Raw genomic sequence first — 22,657 nt, 5'->3', positions numbered from 1 at the left:
ATCTACATGTCTTCTTTGGTGAGGAGTCTGCTTAGGTCTTTTGCCCATGTTTAAATTTGTTCACTTTCTTAAGATTTTTCTTTGTGTCTTTTAGATAATAGTCCTTTATCTGATTTCTTTTATAAATATTTTCTCCTAGTCTGTGGAGTCTAGGTTTGAGGGTCTTCTCACTCCATGCAGGTAACTTTTTATACTTTTCTGGAAATTTTCCAAAATTTCCATGGTGAGAACTGTATGATTTTTAGCATCAGAAAGTTACTTTTAAAGCTTTCGTGTTTTACTTTGATACTCATGGCCTAATTTTTGCATTAGAAAGATGGTTCTGGCTGCCGCATGGAGGGTGAAGAGTGGTGTGACGTGTCGGGGACCAGAATTCTGCAGTTGATACAAGCTTGGAACCATGAAGGTGGTGGGCAGCGGAAGAGTTCTGAATATATTGTGGAGGTGGAGGTGACATGGCTTATGGGTGGAGTGGTTATGGAATGAGAGTGAATTCCAGGAAACAGATTGGATGGTTATGACATTTACTGATATGGGAAGATTAGGGGAGGAGGAGATAGGGATGGGCATCTTGGGTCAAGTGTGAGATATGTTAAGACTTCTAAGTGGGCATGTCAGGTAGCCTGCTAGGCAGGCAGTGAGTCTGGAGCTCACGGAGGGTGAGACCCGGAGATGGAAATTTGAGTTGTTGGGTGTCAGTGATGGTAAAGTCATGGGAATGGATCAGATTTCCCGGGAGTATAAAAGAAGTCTGGGGATTGGGCCCTGTGGCTTTCTCACATTTAGAGGTCTGGAAGAGGACACAAAAAGAAGACGCTAGGAAGATAGAACAAGAATGTGCTGACACAGGAAGGAGCTGGAGGAGGGGGAAGGTATATGCTGTCGGGAAAGTGAAACCTGGTGAATTACTCTTGGAAGGTGTAGGCCACTGGAGCTGGGCGGCATGGTGGGTTTAGTCAACTGTTGCTAGAGGAAGCTAAAGACTTATGGTGCAGTGAGCTGGTACTACTGGGTAGTGTCAGCTGAAGATGCTTGGGCCCGGGGTGAAGGACAGTCAAGGTCTTCCACCAGAGGCTGGTCCCTGAATGGAGGCAGCCTTAGGTGGGGGTGGGGGCGGGAATCCTGGGGTGACAAGTATGCTTGGTTCTAGAGCTGGACATACACAGGATTGGTACATAGCTGCCTTTCATGCCAGCTTTGCCACACACTGGCTGTATAGTCCTGGGCAAATCACTTGCTGTTCTCAGATTTCAGATGCCTCAGCTGGTAAGGAGGGGATCAGACTAAATGCTCCGATCTAACCGGAATGCTCTGTCTCTGCCTGCCTTGCTCAGTGATGGAGGGAAATGAAAACCGTTTCCCAAGCCCTCAGCAGCAGCATGGAGAAATCGGAATTTTATGGCAGATTATCAGAATTCTTTGAATGTAGCTAATTTTGCCTTACTTTCTGGTCTACTCAACACAAACATGATCAGGTATTATAATGCTAGCTCATTTTTGAGAGGCAGGAATGTAGTAAATGAATCGGTCCTTGCTAGAAATTCTCAGGGTCGGGCTGCATGGTTGCTTCACTGGAAACATACCTTTCTCATTGCCTCAGCTTATGTGGAGTGTGGTTCCATTTTTGTGTCAGAGAAGGGGTAGGCCAAGAAACACGGAGTGGAACAGGGAGAGCTACAAGGAACAGGGAAGTGGAGGAGGAAAAGGACCATGTGATTTAAACCAGAACCCAGATCCGTCTAATACTATTGCCAAACTGTAACAAAGGGAACATGTGTCAAATTTAGGCAAAAGGTTTGTTTCTGTGAGATGGTAGACAGCAAAGGCAGCTGTGTTTGATAAACATTGTCTTTACTTCGAAAGGTGAAGGCTCTGGGCGCCGAGGGGGTTAAGGAGTTGGAAATTTATTAGATACCCAGAATTCCTTTCAACTTATGTTTTGGTGAAAATTTTCAAACATATACAGAAAGGTATGCAGAGTATGATGAATTCTGTTTCTCTCATCTAGCTTCAATTCTCAGCTTATGGTCAATCTTGTTTCATTTTTATCCCCAACCATTTTCCTACCCCTTAATTTTGAAGGAAATCCTAGACATCATCCAGTTTTATCAATAAATAGTTCAGTACGTTGTCTCTAAAGGGACTGTAATCATAGTACTGCTGTCAAACATCCAGTAAAGACCGGATATTTCCGATTGTCTTATTAAAACAGCTTCCTCGATTTAGGATCCAATGAAGTCCATATATTGCAACTGTTTAATATATCTCTTAAGTCTTGGTTAGGGACCTGAGATACCTAAGTTCAAATCTGAAATTAATCAAAAATTAATCATGTGTTACTATCAGTTTTACTATTATCACAAAGTAGCCAGATGTTCGGCTGTCTTCAATCCAATTGCTGTTTCTGATTACAGTGTATTCTAAATGGTTTAATAAGATGCACCAAATGACCTGAGTCGTTCTCTATTCCTCAGTGAATTTCAAAGGATTAAGTTATATATTGGTTTTTTTTTTAAGACTTTGGCTTGCCTTACCTCTTTTGTCGTAGCAACATATTCTGGCAAACGTCCCCCAAACATCCACCAGCCAAGAAACCTTTAAGGGTGATGATGTGTGTGATTTTTCGTTTTAATTGTACAATTCATTTATACAGAGAAATCATTTGGATTGATCTATTTACAGTCTTTTTCAATTTTCATTTCATTGGCCAAATATAGTTCATATAACAGTCAACATTTACTTGAAGTGATTGCCATTTTAAATCCACCATGACAGAGGGCTTTTATTCCTCCACCCTTAGAGACTATAATTTCATGTGAACAGAAACTTTACAGTAAAAAATTCATATATTTTTCCCTATTATGAATAAATCCACCAAAATTGATATATTGTCAAATTTTCAACATACCTCATTGTTTCTTATCAAACCCATTATTTGCAGGTATTATAAACCAAGACAAATAAAGTTCACTTCCCCCAAACCTTCTACAACTTACTACACACTCTCAAGTTTAGCTTTTACTATCTCCTTCCATGTTCTGGCACAACCAGACTTTTTTACTTTAAGACGAAACTACTCTCTTTTTCCCTCTATTATTATTTTTTTCTTACTTATTACCAGTCAACTGCCTTCCCTCTGCCCTCTTGCTTTTCAGACAACACTAAAACTTTCAACAAAATCTTTAAGGTGGTTTTCTTTCAGTAGTCCAGAGTATATTGAGTCATTTCACGTGTGTTTAACCATCCCGAAATACAATTTAAAAATGGCAATTTTCTTAGTTGGCTCAAAAACAGTATGGCTTGGTTTCACTTGGTAAAGTTAATGATTTAAAATATATATATATACGTTTATACACACACATACACACACACACACACACACATACACACACACCCACACACACACACCCAGTTTTACTCAAGGGAAAAAAATACTTTAAAGACATGCCAACTTGAAAAGGCATCAAAGTAAAAAAATAAAAGCAAATACTAAAAACTATAATAAAAAAATTAAATAATTGGCAGGTTAAATGAATGAAAAATGAGGAATGTGCAGTGAAAAACAAACTGACAGAAAGCATTCCAGTTGATAAAATGGGAAACATAGCAAGTTTTATGCTTTGTTTTCCAATGAAGTTATGTTCCAACATAAATTCTGAAATAGTCCATGTATTCCATGAAGATTTTAGGTGCCAATGTCAAAAATTGCAAATTTTGCACACAACGCTTATCAAAGTAACACTGGAAAAAAAAACAGTTTTTTTTTTTAAGTTTTGGCAAATATTGTAAATATCACAATTGGTTGGTAATGAAAAATCATGAATGCAGAATGAAGAGAAAACCCATTTCATTGGATTAAAAATACCAGGCTTGAATGTTCTAAATAATCTGAGAAAACATCTAAAAAAAAAGATTGCAATTTAACAGTAATCTGTGTGTGTGTGTGTGTGTGTGTGTGTGTGTGTGTGTGTATATATATATATATATATATATATATATATGTTTAGCTGCCATTAAAAAAAAAAAATAGGAACAACCACCAAAACCAACCAAAAACATAAAAAATGTTAAGACTGGTATTAAGTAACCCTGCAATGCTCCCATGCTCACATTACAAGAAAAAACAAACTGTACACATTTATAAATAAACAGTCTCTCCACCAGTTAACACACAGAGCTTCCTTTATACCAAAGTCTCTTTCTTTTTGCCACTGAACTTGGCTTTGTCCCTTGCTTTTCGGAAGCCAGACTGTGTTCGGTGCGCTTTGACACTCTTGATGCTATCTGCTGTGTGCACCGGGGAGCCACACTCTGAAGCGTCTCCATCCACTTCAACCTGAGTCACACTCGACAGCGTGGACGCCCTTCTCTGGGCCCTGACATTCCCGGCAGAGGGGTTGTTCTCTGCACACTCCTCATGCAGCTCTAGCAGACCCTGCAGCTCGGCTGGACCAGTGGCCTGCTGGAAGGGGGCGATGGCTGTTCGAATACAATTGAACCACTGCTGCTTGTGGAAGACATCATTGGCTTGTAGAGTGTGAGACTGGCCTGGAGCGGGATCTCGGAAGCGAACTCTAAAGATATTCTTAGCTGGAGAAATAAAAGTGGGGGAAAAAAGGGAAAGCAGATTTAGGAAAAAGTTTATTTGGGATGAAGTGGCCATACCATGTTAATACGGGTGCCAGTATTTATACAACATGTACATCTATTAGGTAGATACAGGAAATATAAACCTACACGTTACTTATCAGACACCTGATGGTGTTAGAGCAGTGAAGCAAGCACCTGACAACTCAATGAGTGCAGCAGATACTGGACAATCAACACATTTCATTTTCAATTTTGTGTGTAGGGACAGAATTCTTAAAAGATTTAAATAAAGTCACTTCGGTTCTGGGTTTATGTTTATTTACACCACTTTAAAGCTAGTAGTTTTACCTTTATCTGAGTTGCTGAAAGCCCCTCGAAAGGACCCTCCCATTCTCACATCTCCATCCTGCAGGTCTTCCAAGACCAGTTCTTGGACGGGAATCGGTTGCCGGTAAACCTGGTAAGAGTGGCGCTCATTTCGTATCACAGGCCGGGTCAAAACCAAGATGTCTTGAAACAGGAAAACGTAAAGTTTCTGGAAAAACGGGAACAGTGCTTCCTAAGTATGGAACTTTGTGACTTTAGGTTACTGAAATCCGTTGTTCCAATAATTTGATTTGACATTATTAATCTCATCACATTTATTTACTAAGACCCCCTTCCAAGTGACCCCATGAAGATGGTGATTTTGAAAGCTGTGCATATCCCACTTGGCCAGTTTTTCTAATCGCAGACTCCATAAAACTGCTTTCACTGGTGCGTAACCTTAGATTCGGCAACAGCTGAGTAAACACTGCTCCCCACAAAGACCTGACTACCAGCAGTTACACGACTGGAAACACCAGGACTGCACAGCAGTTTTCTAACAAAGTGAGGATTAAAAAATGGAAGCTGGTAAAAATATTAATGGTTGTTTTGTCCCACACAAATTTAAGACTTTTAAGAACATGAGACCTCGTGATAGAAACCAGAGATATCAGATTGCAACTTTTTCCAAAATGAACTTCAACTTATAAATTTGGCTCCTAAAAAGCACATAGTGAAACAAAAATACCATCCATGCTTATGCTTAGATCTAGCAGGTACTTTTGTAATTAAGATTTTAAATAAGTGTGCTCTCATTCAATTTGCTGCAGAAATTTGTTTAGTAGTGCTAAAAATGACTCTGTCACTATAAAGTCAACTCTACAAAAATCTTTTTAAATACGCTTTATTATTAAACATGAAACTACTAATTTATTTAGGCAGAAACCCTTAGCCAAACAAGTTGATTTATGCTTCAAAACTAAAAAATAAAGTATTACTGATTCTCCACTGAGACATTTCAATCATTCTGTAAAAACAGAATCCAAATGTTTGCTTATTAAAGCTGGTAACATAAAACCCAGTAACCTTCATTTTGTGATGAATTTATTTAACAAAGCTGCTTCATAATTTATGTGAAAAATTTAAACAGGATGTGAAAAGGGAATAAAATCTCACTTCACATTAGCATTCAAACACACTTACATGTCCGTTTTTGTTCTTCAGTTCCCCATGACAAAGCAGCACTTTGCTTGCTTCAATTCTAGGGTCCTTCTGCTTTTCATCCAAATATTCTAGTTTGTCAATATAATACTGGCATTCGGATTCACCTTTCTTCAAGTTGATATCAGAGAGAACTCCTTGTATTATCAATATCTAAAAATGATTAAAAAAACAACTGATAGAGTATTTTCAGCATATCAACTTATCTCGCTTCCGTACAGGGCTAAAACATCTCATTAAAATGATGCAAGTTTGAAGCTTGAAGGGACTCTAGAAATCAGCTAATTCAGTCAGTCCCTTCATCTCACAGATGAAGAAACAGCCTCAGCCAAACTGGGTCATTTGTCCAAAGTCACACAGCTAACTAGTGAAAGAGATCAGAGTAGAATCCAGTCTTTTGATTAAAATACTATAAATATGTGCTACATCTGTTTACTTCTTAGTGCACAGGGCACTGTTATTGGGCACTTAAAACAACAGAACACTTCACTGTGCTGATTTAATATGCATAAAATTTGACAATATCATCATACACCTTTCCAAGGCAAGTTAACATGTAAATCTACAAAACACATGAATCACTTGTTGGACTACTTACAGCTTCCTCGAGAAGCTGAACATCATGGTGGTCTTTTGGAGTGTGCCTAAGAATTTCTTTTAACAGTAAAGGATACTTGACTAAGCGACTTCGAGGAATATCTAGGAAGCTCCAAAGATCTAGTTTGCGACTGAAGGGAGACTCAAGACATCGCTGAAGGAAGTCTTGGACTCTTGGATCCTGTTTCTTTTGATCAAGAAGAGCTTTGGCTGCCAGCTGGTTACTACAGTAGCCCTTGTAGGCATTCAGGCCTGGCAACTGCAGAGCAATATGAGAAAACAATGTATGATAAGTTCTTGTTACGATTTAGTCCATTAGTTAGCTGCGAAGACGAAACACAAAACTTACAGCTATTCTTGAAAGTTTTAACAAGCTGTGAATATTTTCCTACAGGTGATAGTGGGCGTACGATAGTATTCTGGGCTGACATCAGAACAACCTCTTCCAAGTGTCCTAACTTGGCTAAATCCAACCAAAGACTCGTGACTTCCACCTTTCCCACCCTCGGTTAGACACTCGTCTTCTGGATTCCCAGGACACCTGATGCTCCTCTGTCACAGTCATCACCAACCTTGACTATTCCTATACTCACTAGATGCTAAGGACAGAGACTGAGTCTCCAGTGATCCCTCCCAGAACAGTGCCAAGCACCTGGAAGGCACGCAAGTGTCACCAGAAAGAATGAAACATAATTAATGGCATAGACTGTGGGAATTCTGTCCAAGGAGGAACAGGTTTTTAAAACTGTATCATTCATGAAGTATTTTTCTAAACAGAGAGTGTAATTTCTTATAGCTACATAAATTTGTTCAGTTTTAATGCCCTGTTTATCTGCTTTTAGAATCCAGTTACTAGATCAAATAAATTCATCAAAAATGACAAGTATGGCACATCTGTAAAACACAATTGAGTAAAGAAGTCGCTACACACCCAGTTCACAAGAATGTGACCAATCTGCTCTACTGTCCCATCAGGCTTGGTTGCTTCTCCTATTCTTGCCAACAAAGCTGAAGTATAAAAAAGCAGAAATGCCAATAATAGGTTTATTTTTTGAATAATTTAGCACTAAATTAGTAGATTTAAAATGACTTGTGTTACTGCTGTTCAGATACTAATGAAAATTAAGAAGCATATCTTACCTTCATGCAGAGGTATGTAAGCGTCCAAATCACCAAATATTTGTGTTAGTTCCTCTTCTGACATAATAGACAACTTTAACATGGGGTCATGGTAGGCCTATCAGAGGGGGAGCAATACGTCACACACAGAGATCAAGCAAATAAAACATGATGAGGTATCTGTACTTGAATGCAAGCATGACTAACTATATAAAAGCTAGTGTGGATTCTATTTGTTACACATAAAAGAAATTAAAGTATATGTTTATCCCCAAGTAGACTCTCTTACTGGTATTCATATCTGAAGAGATGTGTCTGACACCTCATCTAAAAAAAGTATTCACCAGTAGCTATTTTCTACTTTCCTCCTTCTAAAAGTAAATGAATTATCTGTTAGAATTTGTGAAATATAATGTTTAAAAAACTAGGGTATATGACAAAAAGTTATTTACTGACCTTTCTTGCAAGCTTGAGATCCTCAATTAAATCCTGTTCGCCTCGCGACATTTCATATATTGCCTAAAAAAAATCCAGCAAACATCATAGGTCATTCCTTCCTTCGAGAAAAGAAAATTATATACAAATGCTATTTACCATTATTTAACTGATGTTTTGAACAGCCCTTTTAAAGTGACTCAGTCTAGAATTTGTAATTCAGAATGGAATCTCAAATAAGAGGCTGCCTATGTTTCATAATCCTACCCTTTCATTAGACTTATTACATTTGCCACTGGCACCCATCAAAGTGCTGCTCAGCATGCGTCACGAACCGCCGCCACTCAAATACAAAAACACAAAACGTAGTTGATTTTGTCACAGGCATTAATACGCTATTATTCTGGCAACACATATGTTTAAAGGGGGGGGCGTTGTTTTTTTGTTAGTGTTACGTCAATGAGCGCGGTTCTGCTATAGAATGTCAGCATACCTCCTGCCGTTTGATTTCTTTGGTAGTTAAAGACTCCTTCATGTTGACGTCTAACATCTCTGACCACAGTACGCTGCTTCTCCGTTTGGCAGGTGTTGACACTGATGATCTGCTCGATGACTTCTGTGCAGAAGCTGGGGATCTGTTGTCACCACGAAGGGTAAAGGACTTTAAAAAAAAAAAAACAGAGAAAAGATTTGGAAGATATAGTAATTATTTCTTTTTATTAAAACTTTAAAGACAAATTAAAAAACAACGTTCTGAGAATTTCTCATGTAGAACAATCACTTATCCAAGCTTCACTCTATCATTCTAAAATATTTATCAGCCAAAATTACTTTGGGAATAAAAACTACGCAAGACTATGTTTTGATATAAGATGCAAACTAATATAACGAGGTTATATAAATATGTTCTGGTAACAACATTTACCAGCATACTCCAAAAAGAATATTTATGTTTAAGTATATTAATGCAAACCTGTTTGTACAACCCGCCCCTCCCCAAAAAGTACAAATCTAAGGCTTCTATAAAATGTCCCCTCACTACATTACTCGCTCCCATCCCCTCCCCCACTTACCTGTATTGTTTGACCAAAACGTCTGACTGCTCCATTTCTTACAGGAGAGATTAAATTTGCCAAAGATGTGACCCGAGCTAGAGGTCGAACTCTTTTATTGCTTGGCTCCTGTAAAAACAAAAACAGATTATGTTAAAATACTTAGAACACTAATGAGTAGCAGTAATTTATTAAAACATAAGTGGTATAAGAAAGGCCAGTCAAATATCCGAATACCACTGAGAATATATCATTAAACAGAAGAAAAATTAAAATTAACACAAAGAAATTAAATTCTAAAATTCTATAGAACTTTTTAGTTTAATATAGAGATAAACTTTTTAAAAACCCACATTATTATGAAAAATTTCTCACACACACAAAAGTGGAGACTAGAATAACGGACCCCAAATACTTATCACTCAGCTTCATCAGTTTTGGTGTGAAGTTTGTTCACGTCTGCCCCTACTGGGATATTTTAAAGCAGATCCCAGGCTTTGTATCATTTCATTCTTAAATAGTTAGAGAATTGCTTTTAAATGAACATGTCTGGCATTGGAATGGTCAGCTCTGCAGGCAGTGAGGCCCTGTCTTGGGAAGTGCTGAGACAGAGGCAGGGCAGTGGTTAAGGGAGCGGGGCAGCTCTGGGCTCAGGCTGGGCCCAAATCCTGGCTCTGGTCCTTGCGAGGGACCATCCTGGGCCTGTTTGCTCATCTATAAAATGACGCTGGCATTAGAACTTCTCTTTTAAAGTTGTTATGAAGATTAAATATGTTTAAAGGTCTCAGAACAGTGCTTAGAACATACTAAGTTTTAGCTATTACTAATATTTTTTCTTAGGAGTATTTCTACTTGCTATGTAAATGTTGGGATTTATAAATAATTAATCTTCTCTCCTGCATTTAATTTATTAACTTAAAGGAAAAATATATACAAATTCAGAAGTAGTTGTCATTCTACATGTATTGTTTTAAAAATAATTATAGCAAATTCATCACTTATCATTCAAGGATCTCAAAACTTTACAAACTGCATTATTCTAATTTTACTGCTAAAAAAGTGGAGGCATACCATTAGGTGACTCATACAACTATTGAAATAAAGAAGGCCAGATCATAAATCAGGCCTATCTTTTGTGTCTACGGAGTATAATTATTTGTTTGTATTTGATGCCTTTGACAATTGTGGCATACTTGACAAAATAATGTTGATGAAAATTCAGAAGAATATATAATTTAAAATGTATATTAAAATTCCCACTTAAAAACAAAAATTACCACTTAAAAATGACAGATGAGACATTTTTTCTAAAAATTCTTTGATCTGACTAAAGTCATATAAAAAAGTAAAGGGGTGGAAATTGAGTCAAAATAATCCCCTTAATTTAATAATAAAGTGGCAGAAAGAGTTAAAATTCTCTGGAAAGAAACTTAAATGATTTGAATAGTCAAAGAAGCAATTAGACTTCTTAAAGCTCCTAAAGGTATACACATCCATACCAGAAAGGAGTGAGACCCACTGAGGTAAGGAGACTGCAGATAATCAAGTCAGGCCTCTGAAAGCCTTAAAGGTGGAGCTGTAGACCAACCTTCCCACGCCAAAATAATTAACTCCAAAGTAAAACTTATATAAAGCCACTAATGTGCAAATGTTCAATGAACTGTAAAATAAACCTTCAAGATATGTAGTAAAATGACACGCTGTGTGGCCAAGGACATGTGTGAATGCCTTTACAATATCCATCTGTGAAAGACTGAAGTGACACATGCACGGGCAGAAGGACCACATGAGGCATTCCTTTCTGTTTAGTAAGGACAGTACAAAGAGTCTCCTGTTTGAATGCATATATAATTACCTCACAAAGTAAGATATGCCACCGTTAACCAGAAACAAGCAGTTGTCAGAAAGTTCTGCTCCACTTTTTGGAAACAGAGGTTAATTCCTCTTCCTTTTCAAAGCATGACAAATTTGACTTCCTAGTAAATCACAAAATACTTCATTTCAATTTAGAAGTCTATTAAAAGGTACTCTTCCCAATGAATTTGAAAGGAAAAGTTTGTTTAGCTGGGAGGAAAGGAATTTTTGATATGTTTTATTACATAAGATAAAATTAATGATAAAAAGTTCTTCACAGGATGAGTTACTGTACAACTATTTTCCTGGTAACTCAAAATTATGTGATATTTAAAATAAAAACTACAGAATTTAGTGTTAGATAATTAAACGTAAAGATATCTAAAACATTTTTGTGCAACTACTGTGGATTTTGTTTCTGCAGTCTCTTTAAGGCGGCAGGGTATCATAAGTAGTAGCATTTGGTGGTTAAATATGCTCCATAGTCCTCTAGAAACCCATCTATAATCTCACTTCTTCACAAAGGATGTTAGTTTTAATAGTCTATCTAATCTAAAATGTCTTTGGTAAAAGCACCTGGCTAGCTCAGTCAGTACAGAAGGAGGCTCTTAAAATGGCTTGGAAGAAAGCATGGTACTAAATCAGGAAACAGGGGTGGTAGGAGGACATCTTTGTACTTTTCACACATACTTTTGGGGATCCAACAGTAACTTTCCTGCTTTACTAAAAGGACGTATGTGAAGAATGTTTGGCAGACACAACACAAACTTTTAGCACATATATTTCAAAAGTATGAAAAATTTCAATGAAAGTTAAAAAGTGTGATTGAAATGTGAAGGCGTAATGCTGACTATGGTTCACTACTAATTTCAGGATACATTATTTGAAAAAAGTATCACACAGAAAACTTTTGTGGAAAAGCAATATGGATTGATCAGGCATTCATGGGTCACCCACAAGGTTGAGATAAAATACTGTTCTTTAAAATATAGGTTAGGATTTGGCTCATGTGAGCTTCTTTAGGGGTCCACATGAACCATTTTAATTATCTTGGTTTGGTTATTAAGAACCTAAACATGGGGGTGGCTGGTTAGCTCAGCTGGTTAGAGCGTGGTGCTGGTAGCACCAAGGCTGCCGGTTCGATCCCGGCACGGGCTGTGAGCTGCGCCCTCCTTAAAAAAAAAAAAAAAAAAAAAAAAAAAGAACCTAAACATTAGCACTGCCACAAATTATATTGCAAAGACAAAGTCTTTTGAGAACTGGTATCACACCTACATCTGCCCCTCCACATATATAGGACGCAGGTACTGTGTTTGGAGGTGATGAAAGAAGAGGTGGGCAGGAGCCCTCCTAGCTTACCACCAGCTAAAATAAGGCTTACATAATGGTTTTGCTGTTGTTGTTTATTTTTGTTTTGGAGCACTGCTAATAGCGTTATGGCGAATACAAGAAGCTTAGAGAACCAGTTTAGCTATTGAAACTACACAGTCTCAAAAGACAATCTGAAAACCTTTGGGAATAAACAAAGACTACCAACAAGTTTTACATGCTCAAGGAACTTCCTACTACAGGCAACCTTTCACCAGGGCTAAAGTTCACTCGTATGGGGAATAAACATCTAACGCCCTCAAACATATATGTATGTTTACTTAGGTTAGCTTTTAACCAGACTAGTTAGCTAGGCAATCACATGTATTTCTGTGGGGGATCTGCCCTGAGAGCGAGTTTTTAGTCAATCTATTTTACTAATCCACTTGTAGTCAGATGTTACGCCTTAAAGCATTTTCTGGGTATTTATAAAGAGAAAATTGGTAATATCAATTCAAAGTTTTTTAATTGGGATGTACCTTGCATATAAAAGCAACAACATGGAAAAATTCTGTTGTGAACTTAGTTTTTCTTGTGAAAAGGTTTTTTCTACTAATGGTGTAATGTAAGAGTATGTATTTCAGGAGGGTCTCTTCTATAGTCAACCAAACCAAGACACCTAAGTAAAAACTGTGTGTGTCTGGGTTTATTCATTTGGGTTACTGGATAAATAATCTTCTCCTCTATCTGGCAAGAATTTTAAAATAAGAATGAAAAGAAGTTATTTATAAGAAGATAAAAATGAGTTATGATCACATAGGATTTCTTCCCTTTCTACTTAGTAATAGAAATAGTCAAATTTAGTTATTTAAGGCTGTGTTGCTAGTACTAAAAACCTGACAACATTCCTGGTGCTTTTAATCTTGGGAATAAAGGTATTAAAGGTATGTCAGAAACATGGCTAGTGTCTGATACCAAACAAAAAAAGACTAGTTCTTCTTGATGGTCCAAAAGATGTGAGTTTCAGTATTTACACTGATGACCACTATGACTTGCCCTAATCAATGGAAATGCTTAGACATTTCGAGAAAACTGAAACATAGAAGCAAAAACCCAAATCAAACAAACAGAAAAACAAAAACCATAGCTAAACCACACCAAATGAAAGCATACCTCCTAAAGATGGCAGCTGTTTGAACTACCAAAAGGTATATGTATGATACACAGCTTTACTGAGGTGCGCAACAAACTGCACATATTTAAAATATATAATTAGATAAGTTTCGATATATGTATATAGCCACAAAACCATCACCACAATCAATATAAGTAGCATAGTTAATTGAACAGAGGAACACTATAGTATATATTGTATAGTATAAATGGAATATCCATATAGTATTAAAACTGTCAAAATTAAATAAAGTGGCATTTAAAAAATCACTTATTTTGATAAATGTTCATAAAGACTCTTAAAAAAGCACAATGACTTCAGAAAATTAAAGCAAGGAGGGTAGCAGTACCTAAATAATGATTCACTGGTTTAAATATTTTAACACACTTTCCTTTCTGAAGAAAAAAAGTCACACAGACTGAACTTATTAGGGAAAGAAAAATAAAAATGAGCACTGGATCAGACACGTTTTAGTTACTATGTGTTTACTAGCATTAACCTGCAAGGAAGGAAAAGTCTTCTTACTCCATAATGTAATTCCTAAGACTAGGTAATATAAATGCAAGTTAAAAAAAAAAAAAAGAAAAGAAACTGTATTAAACTGTATTAAGCATCAGAAATGTGACCAGTTTAACCAAATTGAGCAGCATATACATTTAAAATCTTTTTTTTAAATAAAAGTTTGTGTAACTCACGCCATGCTATGTATAAACCTAACTATACCACAATTCCTAAACTTACATCATAGTTCCTAAACACATTTCAAACGTGCCTTTAGTCACACATTTTAACACTCAGCAAGATCAAAAGTTTAAAACCATACCGTGAAGAAACTGTCAAAAAAATCTTAAAAGTCCGTGGAGTTAGAAAACATTCCTTAGGCTTCATTTTTCTCTGAAAGTCTTACCTCTTGTTCTCTGAAGGACTGATTATTCACATCTAGGACTCGTATAGTCCTTTTAATAGGTAGGAGACCTCCAATCTCATCATGTGCCACCATGCTTTACCGAGTATCCCTCCAAATCTTTAGAATTAATCCACATCCAAGTCAGCCCTACAGCCCAGCACTGCACAGAAACAGGCTTTTCTTCTGAGTGCTCAGCCACCCTTGGCAGCCATTTGCCCAGGCCTCCTCCTCGTGGTGGAGCTAACTGCCTCTGGGAGCGGCAGGAAACAAGCACACAGACCTCTAGGCTCTGTGGGCGGGGCCAACTGCGGGCCAGGCTCCAGTGGGCGGGCACCTAAGGGACACGTGACTCCAGTTAACTGTCAGCAGGGCACACCTAGGCTTCTCAGTTTTCGCTGGGCAAGAGAAAGCTCTTTATCAAGAGGAGGTTTGGAATTTCTATAGTAAGATGAGAAGGGAAAAGAAAACTGGGTTAATGTAAGGCTTTTCCTGATTTAAAAGCATTCCCAAAGGGAACTAATTGCTCATCTAGGTTACCTACTCTTTAGTACTTATCACAGACAAAACCCTATTACCTAGAAAGGAATTTAGTATAGACAACTTGACAACTGTAAATAAGAAAATCGTAATTCGGAGTAAATAAGTGTACATACTAAAGAAAAGCCTACTTACCCAGGAACCCTGCCTTTGTTTTGCATGAGTACAAGTATACTCACAACTGGAAAATTATCTGAGTGTTCAGAAACTGGTTCCTACCATTTTTCTTAAGACCACAGAGTAAATGCAGTATGCACACTTCAGTTCATTCTGCTCCTGAAGTGAATCTCCCAAGGGTTATGGGTAAAGTATAATTGGGCTACAGATTTTAAAGTTCAGTACGTCCTAGACTTAAAGGCAGATATTTTATTTTCTAAGTTTTAAAAATTTGGTATCTGTGTAATAGATGTTTTATAGCAAATACATAAAAAGTGATTTTTTTCCCCCAAGTCAAGTTGTTGTCCTTTCAATCTTAGTTGTGGAGGGCGCAGCTCAGCTCCAGGTCCAGTTGCTGTTGCAAGTTGCAGGGGGCGTAGCCCACCATCCCTTGCGGGACTCAAGGAATTGAACTGACAACCTTGTGGATGAGAGCCCACTGACCCATGTGGGAATCGAAAGGGCAGCCTTCGGAGTTACAAGTATGGAGCTCCAACCGCCTGAGCCACTGGGCTGGCCCTAAAAGGTGATTTCTGCTCTAAAAATGTATCACAGGGTCCTCCTCTACTGCAAATTAACCAATCCTGATATAGTCCTAATAGGGTCAAAAGACCTACAGGTGAAGAAATGAGGTTCACAGAGGTGAAGTGACCTGCCAAAAGCCACATACTCGTGACAGTCTCTAACTTTCTAGTCTAAATCCTTTCATCTCTGGTAAAAACACTTCTTCTGTTGGTTTGGTAGGCTTGTTACAAAGCACACTTTCTTCTTTAACAGAAAGTACTGTATTCTGTTTTAAAAGGTAGGATTTTTATCCCAACGGTATATATTTAAACAAAGCAAGTACTATGGGAGTTCAGAAGGAGAAGCCAGTTCTGGTAGTCTTCCAAGCTGAGACGAGCAAGGCTTTACGATGTTACTTTAGTGGTGCCTTGAAGGCCATGTTATGTTTTTCATTGGTCTAAGCAAGGGAAAAGTGCAAGATTTTCTCAAAGGAACATGAGGTAGTGAGTTCATGAGCTGTGGGTAAAGACAGGGTTGCACAGGGTTTTATCTGAGCAGATGCAAGACACAGATATACTGGTCATCTGCAAAAGTGATGTTGTAAGATGGTGTTTAAGATGGTTTGAAAGAGGACTAGAAACCACATGCAAAAACCACAATCAGGTATCAAGAACTCTGTGTAAGATAGGAAAAGGAAATATGCAAGAGAAAACATATGCAAGAACTCAAAGATGCCTATGATTTTAAAGTTAGGAGGGGTAACTGTTAATGCAAATAAATAAGGAGGAATAAGCTTTGAAAGAAAATTCTGAGTTTCACTTTAGAAATACTGAGTCCAAGGTGGTGGAAAAACATGTAAATGAAAATACCGAGCTAGTACTTGGAAATGCTGGACAAGGACTTGGAAGAGACCAGAGAGAACGTTTAAACTGGGGAGTCAGACAGGGAGTCGCAACTTTGGGAGTGAGATGCCTGGGAAAGAAAATCTGGACAAAAAAAGAACAAGGGTCTGAGGATCTAACTTTAGGGAAATGCTAAGGGAAAAAGAACTTTGAAAAGGAACACTCAGAAGGAGACAAACTAAGATGCCAAGGGGAGAAAAGGTGTTAATTACAGCAAAGGTTAAGAAGGGTAAGGAAAGAATCTTAGTGATTACAAGTTTAATGAGGACCTATTACAGAGGTTGAAGAGTGAGAACAAATCAATAGTGGGCACTGACTATTTATAATGACAAACAATCTATAAAAAAAAAATTTACTAAGGTTTGCAGGACAGTGTTACTTCTTGAGGAAGGGCCAACGCTGCCCTTCTGTAAACACCAATGGGTTTTGTATTCAAGATGATGTTAATTATTTGTCTTTCTGCATTGAGACCTAATGGTGATTGGGTACATTTCATCATCTAGCCTGTATTATTACCCAGTCACACCTCGGCAGTGTGTATATGATGCAGTTGGCCTTAAGAGTGACTGCTTGTAGAAGACAGTTCTACACAGCATGAAGGTGGAATCACCTTAGCAATCATGGAACCCAGTTCCCTAATTTTATAGGTAAGAACATTGATCTGCCTAAGCCCATCAGAGATAGTAAGAGGACAGGCTAGACCCCAGTAGTCTGGTTCAGTTAGTTTCATCAGTTAAAAATTGGTGCAAGTAAGGCCAATACTTTATGGCCACTTAGTTTCATAAGGGAATAAAGGATCTATGCACAGGGAGAGGAAAGAAGCTTCTAGGGAATTCTCATGGTTCTCTTACCTGAGGTCTTTCTCCAAACTGTGTCAGTTCTGATATAGATAAGGCCAAGATAATGAGGGGAAGGAAGATCTTTCATTTCCGCCTTTAGCTGACGACCCACAAGGTAAAGATAGAAGTCTTTATATGTAAAAATAAAAAGCCTACAGGAGCCAAATAGGGTCCAATGGGGATAGTCACAGCACAAAACCACAGCTCACCAATCCTGAAATCTTAGTTCCATTGGGAATGTTTCGGTTTGTGGCCTCCTCAGTTTTTGTGTAGGTGGAAATTGAAGGACAGCAGTGAAAAACGAAAGGGAAATTTTAGTCCTTACTCTATGCTAGGAGCTTTATGCATATTATCTTATAACCAACTTTATGAAGTATGTATTATTACCTCCATTTTACAGATGGAGGAAACTAGACTCAGAAATTTAAGAAACTTGTTCAGAGTTGCACGGTTAATCAATGACACTGAGAGATTTCTTGCCTTCTAGCCTTTCGATATCAAGGCAGGTACATAAAAAGATAATGAAATAGTTCCAGTTGTTTACGTTTTAGAAGAAATTCTATTCCAATTGATGGTTTAATGATATTATTAATAGCAACTATTTATAAGACTTTCTATAAATGACATAATTGAAGATTTGTTAAGTGTCTTCTCTATGTATAGAAAACCTAGAATTTATAAACTTAACTGAGTTATCTAAAAATAACAATGCAGCTTTGCAAAAGATATCAAGTTTTTGGTAAAATTGCTGGTTCCCAAAGACCAGCTCTAGTTATAGTGCCTGTTCTTCTGCTTTTATGGGGGCTTCAATATTTTCTTTCCTAAAATATGAATAAGGCAAAGAGAAAGATAGGATTATTTCCCTTCTCTATAGAAAAAGGAGTCTTAGGCTATACTTACCTTTTTTTCTCCCTTTAATGTGAAATTAGAAGTATGGAATTTAGAAATAAATTAGAGCTGAAGAATAACCTTTACTTTTTTTAGTCTAGATATTATTTTTTATTCACTTTTGTCTGGAACAAAAAAACCCCAAGTAATTAGAAATGAGGCTAGGAAAGCCATTATGGGTAAAGAGAAAACTAAATCCAAGCTCTCTGCTGCCCTCTACATGGGATACTGTGAAATGCAATTGACAACCTGCTTTTTTCAACACGGTATTAATGTAAGGATCTTATACAGAGGAATACATAAACAATCTTTTACTCTGTAGAGAAATATGCATGACAGTACTTTGTATTTTCAGCCCTCGTGTAGCTCTCATGTTTTATATTACTATGTTAAACATATAATTAAAAATCATAGATGGTATAAAAGGATTCCACAGTTCACAAGAAACATTTCAAGGGCTTTATCTAAATATAAGAAAACTATGTTGCACTTTAAAACTCTAGAGTTCAAGATTATAAATAATTATTATGTATCTCACTAAAAATAGGTTAGTTAAAAAAAGAATTTCAAATTTTACTAAAAAAAAACACTGAAGTATTAACAAAATAGAACTTCAGAGAAACCAGAATTCTAAACTATCTAGTAATGAGTTTAAGGAACAACAAAAAAGGCAATTGCATTTGGACGAGTATGTAAGAAGCTGATAATGAAGTTACATGTGGATCTGAATTTTTAAAACTTATTTGGGTTAAAAATTTGAGTGTCTCCAAGCTTTACCAAAAATTTGGTTTGGGACAAGATCAATTTCGATCAATTAAATACTACTAGAAATACTATAAACAGAATAGTTGACAGGCTCAGAAGTTTGGTATTATCAAAACCATGGCTCTTTTGGCAATGATAACACAAAGGCATATAAAATGGGGTATTGGTGCTGTTAGGTGTGACTTAATCTCAAGTACACAGGATAACAAATAATTTCCAGTAGAACGTAAGATCACTTATGTTCATGTAACAGGATGTTACATGAGTAGGATTTTCCCCTGAAACTCAGCTAAGGCCAAAACCTGTAGATGAACAATGCTGCGTCTTGTTCCAGCCTATTATCTCAGCCCACTTTTTGCTTTGGTCATTGCCACAGCAACCAGCTCCACGGCAGCACCTTGCCTCAGCTGTACTGTGTGTGCTTGCTTTCCACCCTGGGCTTCTCGGGGTCCGAGTGTGGCATTTACATGTGTAGCCTGGTAGTGTGAGGGATTAACACCCCCCCAAGGCAACTGTTGAAAATGGAGCACAGGAGCTGGTGAATAAAAGCTCCCCTTTCAGTCCCTTGAGAAGGCAACTCTGCAGGGTATTTTACACGGCTCTTCAGTAGGTCCCAGCAAGATCAAGCCTCGGTTGCCCACAGTGGTGACCAGCTTAGTTATACTTACATAAACTCAGGCTCTGATTTCTGGAGGGAACCTTGGCTAAGACACCGACACCGAGACTGGCCCTAGAGAATACACACACAGGATGGGATGCTGGATGGGTCACTCATGGGTAAAATGGTGAGAAGGACTACAGATGTGGGTTGCGTCCAGATGCAGAGGCGAAGTCAGGTAGCAGTGGTGGCAAGTGAACAACAGAGGGGCAATAGTAATTGTTAAGGATTGTTGAGCTGGCTGGCTTTTGTTAATTGCTTTAAAAGCCTTGAAAAAGCAGCCGGTACCTTCATAATGTTCTCAGTCATTATTGCAGGGAAGGGCAAGTGGGAGCCCCTGAAATTTCACCCGCTCCACCTGGACCAAGATAATAAATAGAAGGAAAAGTGCACCCCAGGAGAAAATGCAGAAATAGCCATCGAAGTTACGGCAGGCAGGAGTGGTAGTCTCCACTGTAGCTCCATTCAGTTAATCTGGGTGCCTCCTGCTATGAGGGGAAATGTGATGGCTAACAGTGGACTAGGGTAAACTTAATCTCAGCTACTGTGCAAGATGTAGAAGCTTTACTGGAACAGATCAACACATCCTCTAGCATTTGGTATATGGCTATTGATCTGGCCCATGTATTCTTTTCAACTCCCATTAGTAAGGAGGATCAAAAGCACTTTTACGTGGCAAGGACAGCAGTCTGTATTCTATGTCCCAAGGCTGTTAACTTTTCTGTTATAACAGAGTATCCACAAGGACCTCTATATCCACAGAAGAACACGTTAGTCTAATAAACTGATGACATCATACTAACAGGACCTGGTAAACAGGAAATGGCAAGTATTGTGGATACCCTAGGAAGTCAAATGCATGCCATTAAAATTCAGGCACTGCAACATTAGAGAAGCTTCAATAGGTCCAATGGCCTGATGTTGCACTTTGCATCCCCGGGTAGGAAGAGGCATGGCACTAACTAGGTAGGGCTCTACCTGGTGGAGGGAACGTGTACTGCATTTGGAGGTTCTGCTGACCCATTAATGGGGTACTCTGAAATGCTGGCAGTTCTGAGTGGGACCCAGGGGAGAAGGCTCTGTAGCAGGTCCAGGCTGTGGTGCGAGCTGCCCCAGCATTCTGATCAGGCTTGCGGCATCCATGGCAGATAGGGATACTGGGTGATGTCTCTGGCAAGGCCAGGGGAGGACTGCAACGCAGATCTCCACGTACTGAAGCGAGGCTCTGCTTTCCATGGCAGGACACCACTCGCTGTGTGGACAGCAGCTCCTGGTGTGCTACCGGCCCTGGAAAGCCTACTTCCTATAGTCCTTTGACCAGCTTTATCATTCGGTTAGTTCACTCATTAATACATTAATTATGTGTACATCTTTGACAGGTCTTTACTCTTTAAGGGGAAGAAAAAAGCAGAGAGAGCAACTAGAATAGCAAAACAGAAAACCCAATCTACAACAACGTGAGGAGAAATGTTCAGTGACGAACCAGACAGCTGTGAGACCCACACGATATCAAGTCTGTGCACAAAGAAGCAACGGGAAGGCCAGTGGGCTTCTCTGATGGTCCTGAGAGTAGGGGAACCCCCACAATGGCATGCTAGTCTGAGAACAGTAGTCTAACCTGGGAAAGACTCTAAGGATCAAATTCTTAGGCTGAGGGCAAGAACACTGACATGCAAGGGGTTTATAGGTGCTAAAGCAATCTGGGCCATAGCAGTGAAATTAACACTGCTCTGCGAAAAACTGCTAGGAGTAGGATCCAAATTGAGCATGATAGGACAATAGCAGCAAAGATAAGAAAAAGTCCAGATCAAAGAGAGAGGGAGCAGAAAAGAAAGATCTCAGAAAGCATGAGCCTGCATTTTTTAAAATCACTTTGTGAAAACAATAGAAGAGGGAACTGATGAAGCTGAAAATAGGCTCTCTTGGCCCACTTCTCTCACGTGAAAATACAGGAAAACTTACTGCACTTAAAAAATGAGCAACACCATAGAGGTGGCTTGAGAAGATGTCCTTTGAAGAGCCAGTATAGTTTCTGTGCCCTACAGCAGCCTAAGTGCTTTAAAGCCGCTCCATGCTGTATAGTTTGCACACTCATCCCAGTGGAGGGGAAGGAGGATAAGTGTTTCAAGGCAGCCTGTTCTGCACTTCGCTGAGAGAAGCAAAGGGCCTTCTATGAAGGACAAAACTTGCAGAATGGGTGTATGGGAGAGCAAGAAGGTACTGCAGATCTTCAAAGAGCATCTCCACAATCCACAGCCTTCTTCCCAATAGTGTTAACTCTGCATTTTTACAGCGTAGCATGTGTGTAGTTTTTGGCTATTACTGGTGTATTATTTGGGTGTGGGAGGGATGGGGTGGGAAGGAAGGGAGATAGGTAGTATCGTTTTTGTTAAAATTGGGCCTGATCGGGGAAATGAAACAATGGAAAGAACCAACAACTAATGATTTGGTTCTGTGTCCAAAATATTTTATCTTTTCACAAAATGTCATTGGCAATCTAAATGAGGACTGTGAGAGACTGTTTAGAAGCTGTGAATGCCTGTAACTTATAAGCCACAGTGTTCCCTGCCTGAGCTTAATGCTGTTCCCAACAAAAGACTACCAAAGCTGGGATGGAAACTGGTTAAGGAGGGAAAGTCTTTTATTGGAGCGTATACAAAGGCAGATCATTCTGTCTTAGAGGTGCTTATTATTAAAATTGACAAGAAGTCCCTTTTCCAATTGTTAAGTTATAAATATTAGCTTGTCCATCCAAGCCACTGGCTGATTTAGGGAGGGGAAGAGGAGGGGGGAGGTGTGAGAGTAAAGGGAAGGGCCCATGCTCTTGGAACTTCTATGTTTTTTG

The 22,657-nt window shown here is 38.5% G+C and overlaps 1 protein-coding gene and 1 non-coding gene across 3 annotated transcripts in view; one reads left to right on the top strand and one right to left on the bottom strand.

The window, feature by feature from the left end:
• Positions 1 to 2,607: 2,607 nt before the first annotated feature.
• NET1 (neuroepithelial cell transforming 1) overlaps positions 2,608 to 22,657 on the bottom strand; it is a 37,756-nt gene continuing 17,706 nt past the window's right edge. Inside the window, exons 1-10 of one of the 2 annotated variants that reach the window (XM_019738262.3) lie at positions 14,564 to 14,832; positions 9,342 to 9,449; positions 8,762 to 8,929; positions 8,290 to 8,352; positions 7,855 to 7,951; positions 7,646 to 7,722; positions 6,716 to 6,973; positions 6,100 to 6,270; positions 4,939 to 5,125; positions 2,608 to 4,590 (exon numbers count right to left, since the gene is read on the bottom strand). In XM_019738262.3, coding sequence (XP_019593821.2) covers positions 4,184 to 4,590; positions 4,939 to 5,125; positions 6,100 to 6,270; positions 6,716 to 6,973; positions 7,646 to 7,722; positions 7,855 to 7,951; positions 8,290 to 8,352; positions 8,762 to 8,929; positions 9,342 to 9,449; positions 14,564 to 14,656 — 1,629 coding nt within the window. In that variant the 5' untranslated portion in view covers positions 14,657 to 14,832 and the 3' untranslated portion in view covers positions 2,608 to 4,183. Of the gene's footprint in view, positions 4,591 to 4,938; positions 5,126 to 6,099; positions 6,271 to 6,715; positions 6,974 to 7,645; positions 7,723 to 7,854; positions 7,952 to 8,289; positions 8,353 to 8,761; positions 8,930 to 9,341; positions 9,450 to 14,563; positions 14,833 to 22,657 lie in introns of those variants that run through there. The other variant, XM_019738261.3, reaches the window with a different exon arrangement.
• TRNAT-GGU (transfer RNA threonine (anticodon GGU)) lies at positions 12,259 to 12,332 on the top strand. The gene has a single exon. It is a non-coding gene; the product is annotated as a tRNA-Thr (tRNA).

This window comes from Rhinolophus sinicus, chromosome 1 (genome assembly GCF_057876585.1).
Source record: "Rhinolophus sinicus isolate RSI-liver-muscle chromosome 1, RSI-T2T, whole genome shotgun sequence".
NCBI lineage: Eukaryota > Metazoa > Chordata > Mammalia > Chiroptera > Rhinolophidae > Rhinolophus > Rhinolophus sinicus.
Note: the sequence above shows the minus strand (reverse complement) of the source record. Positions and strands in the feature narration are given on the sequence as shown.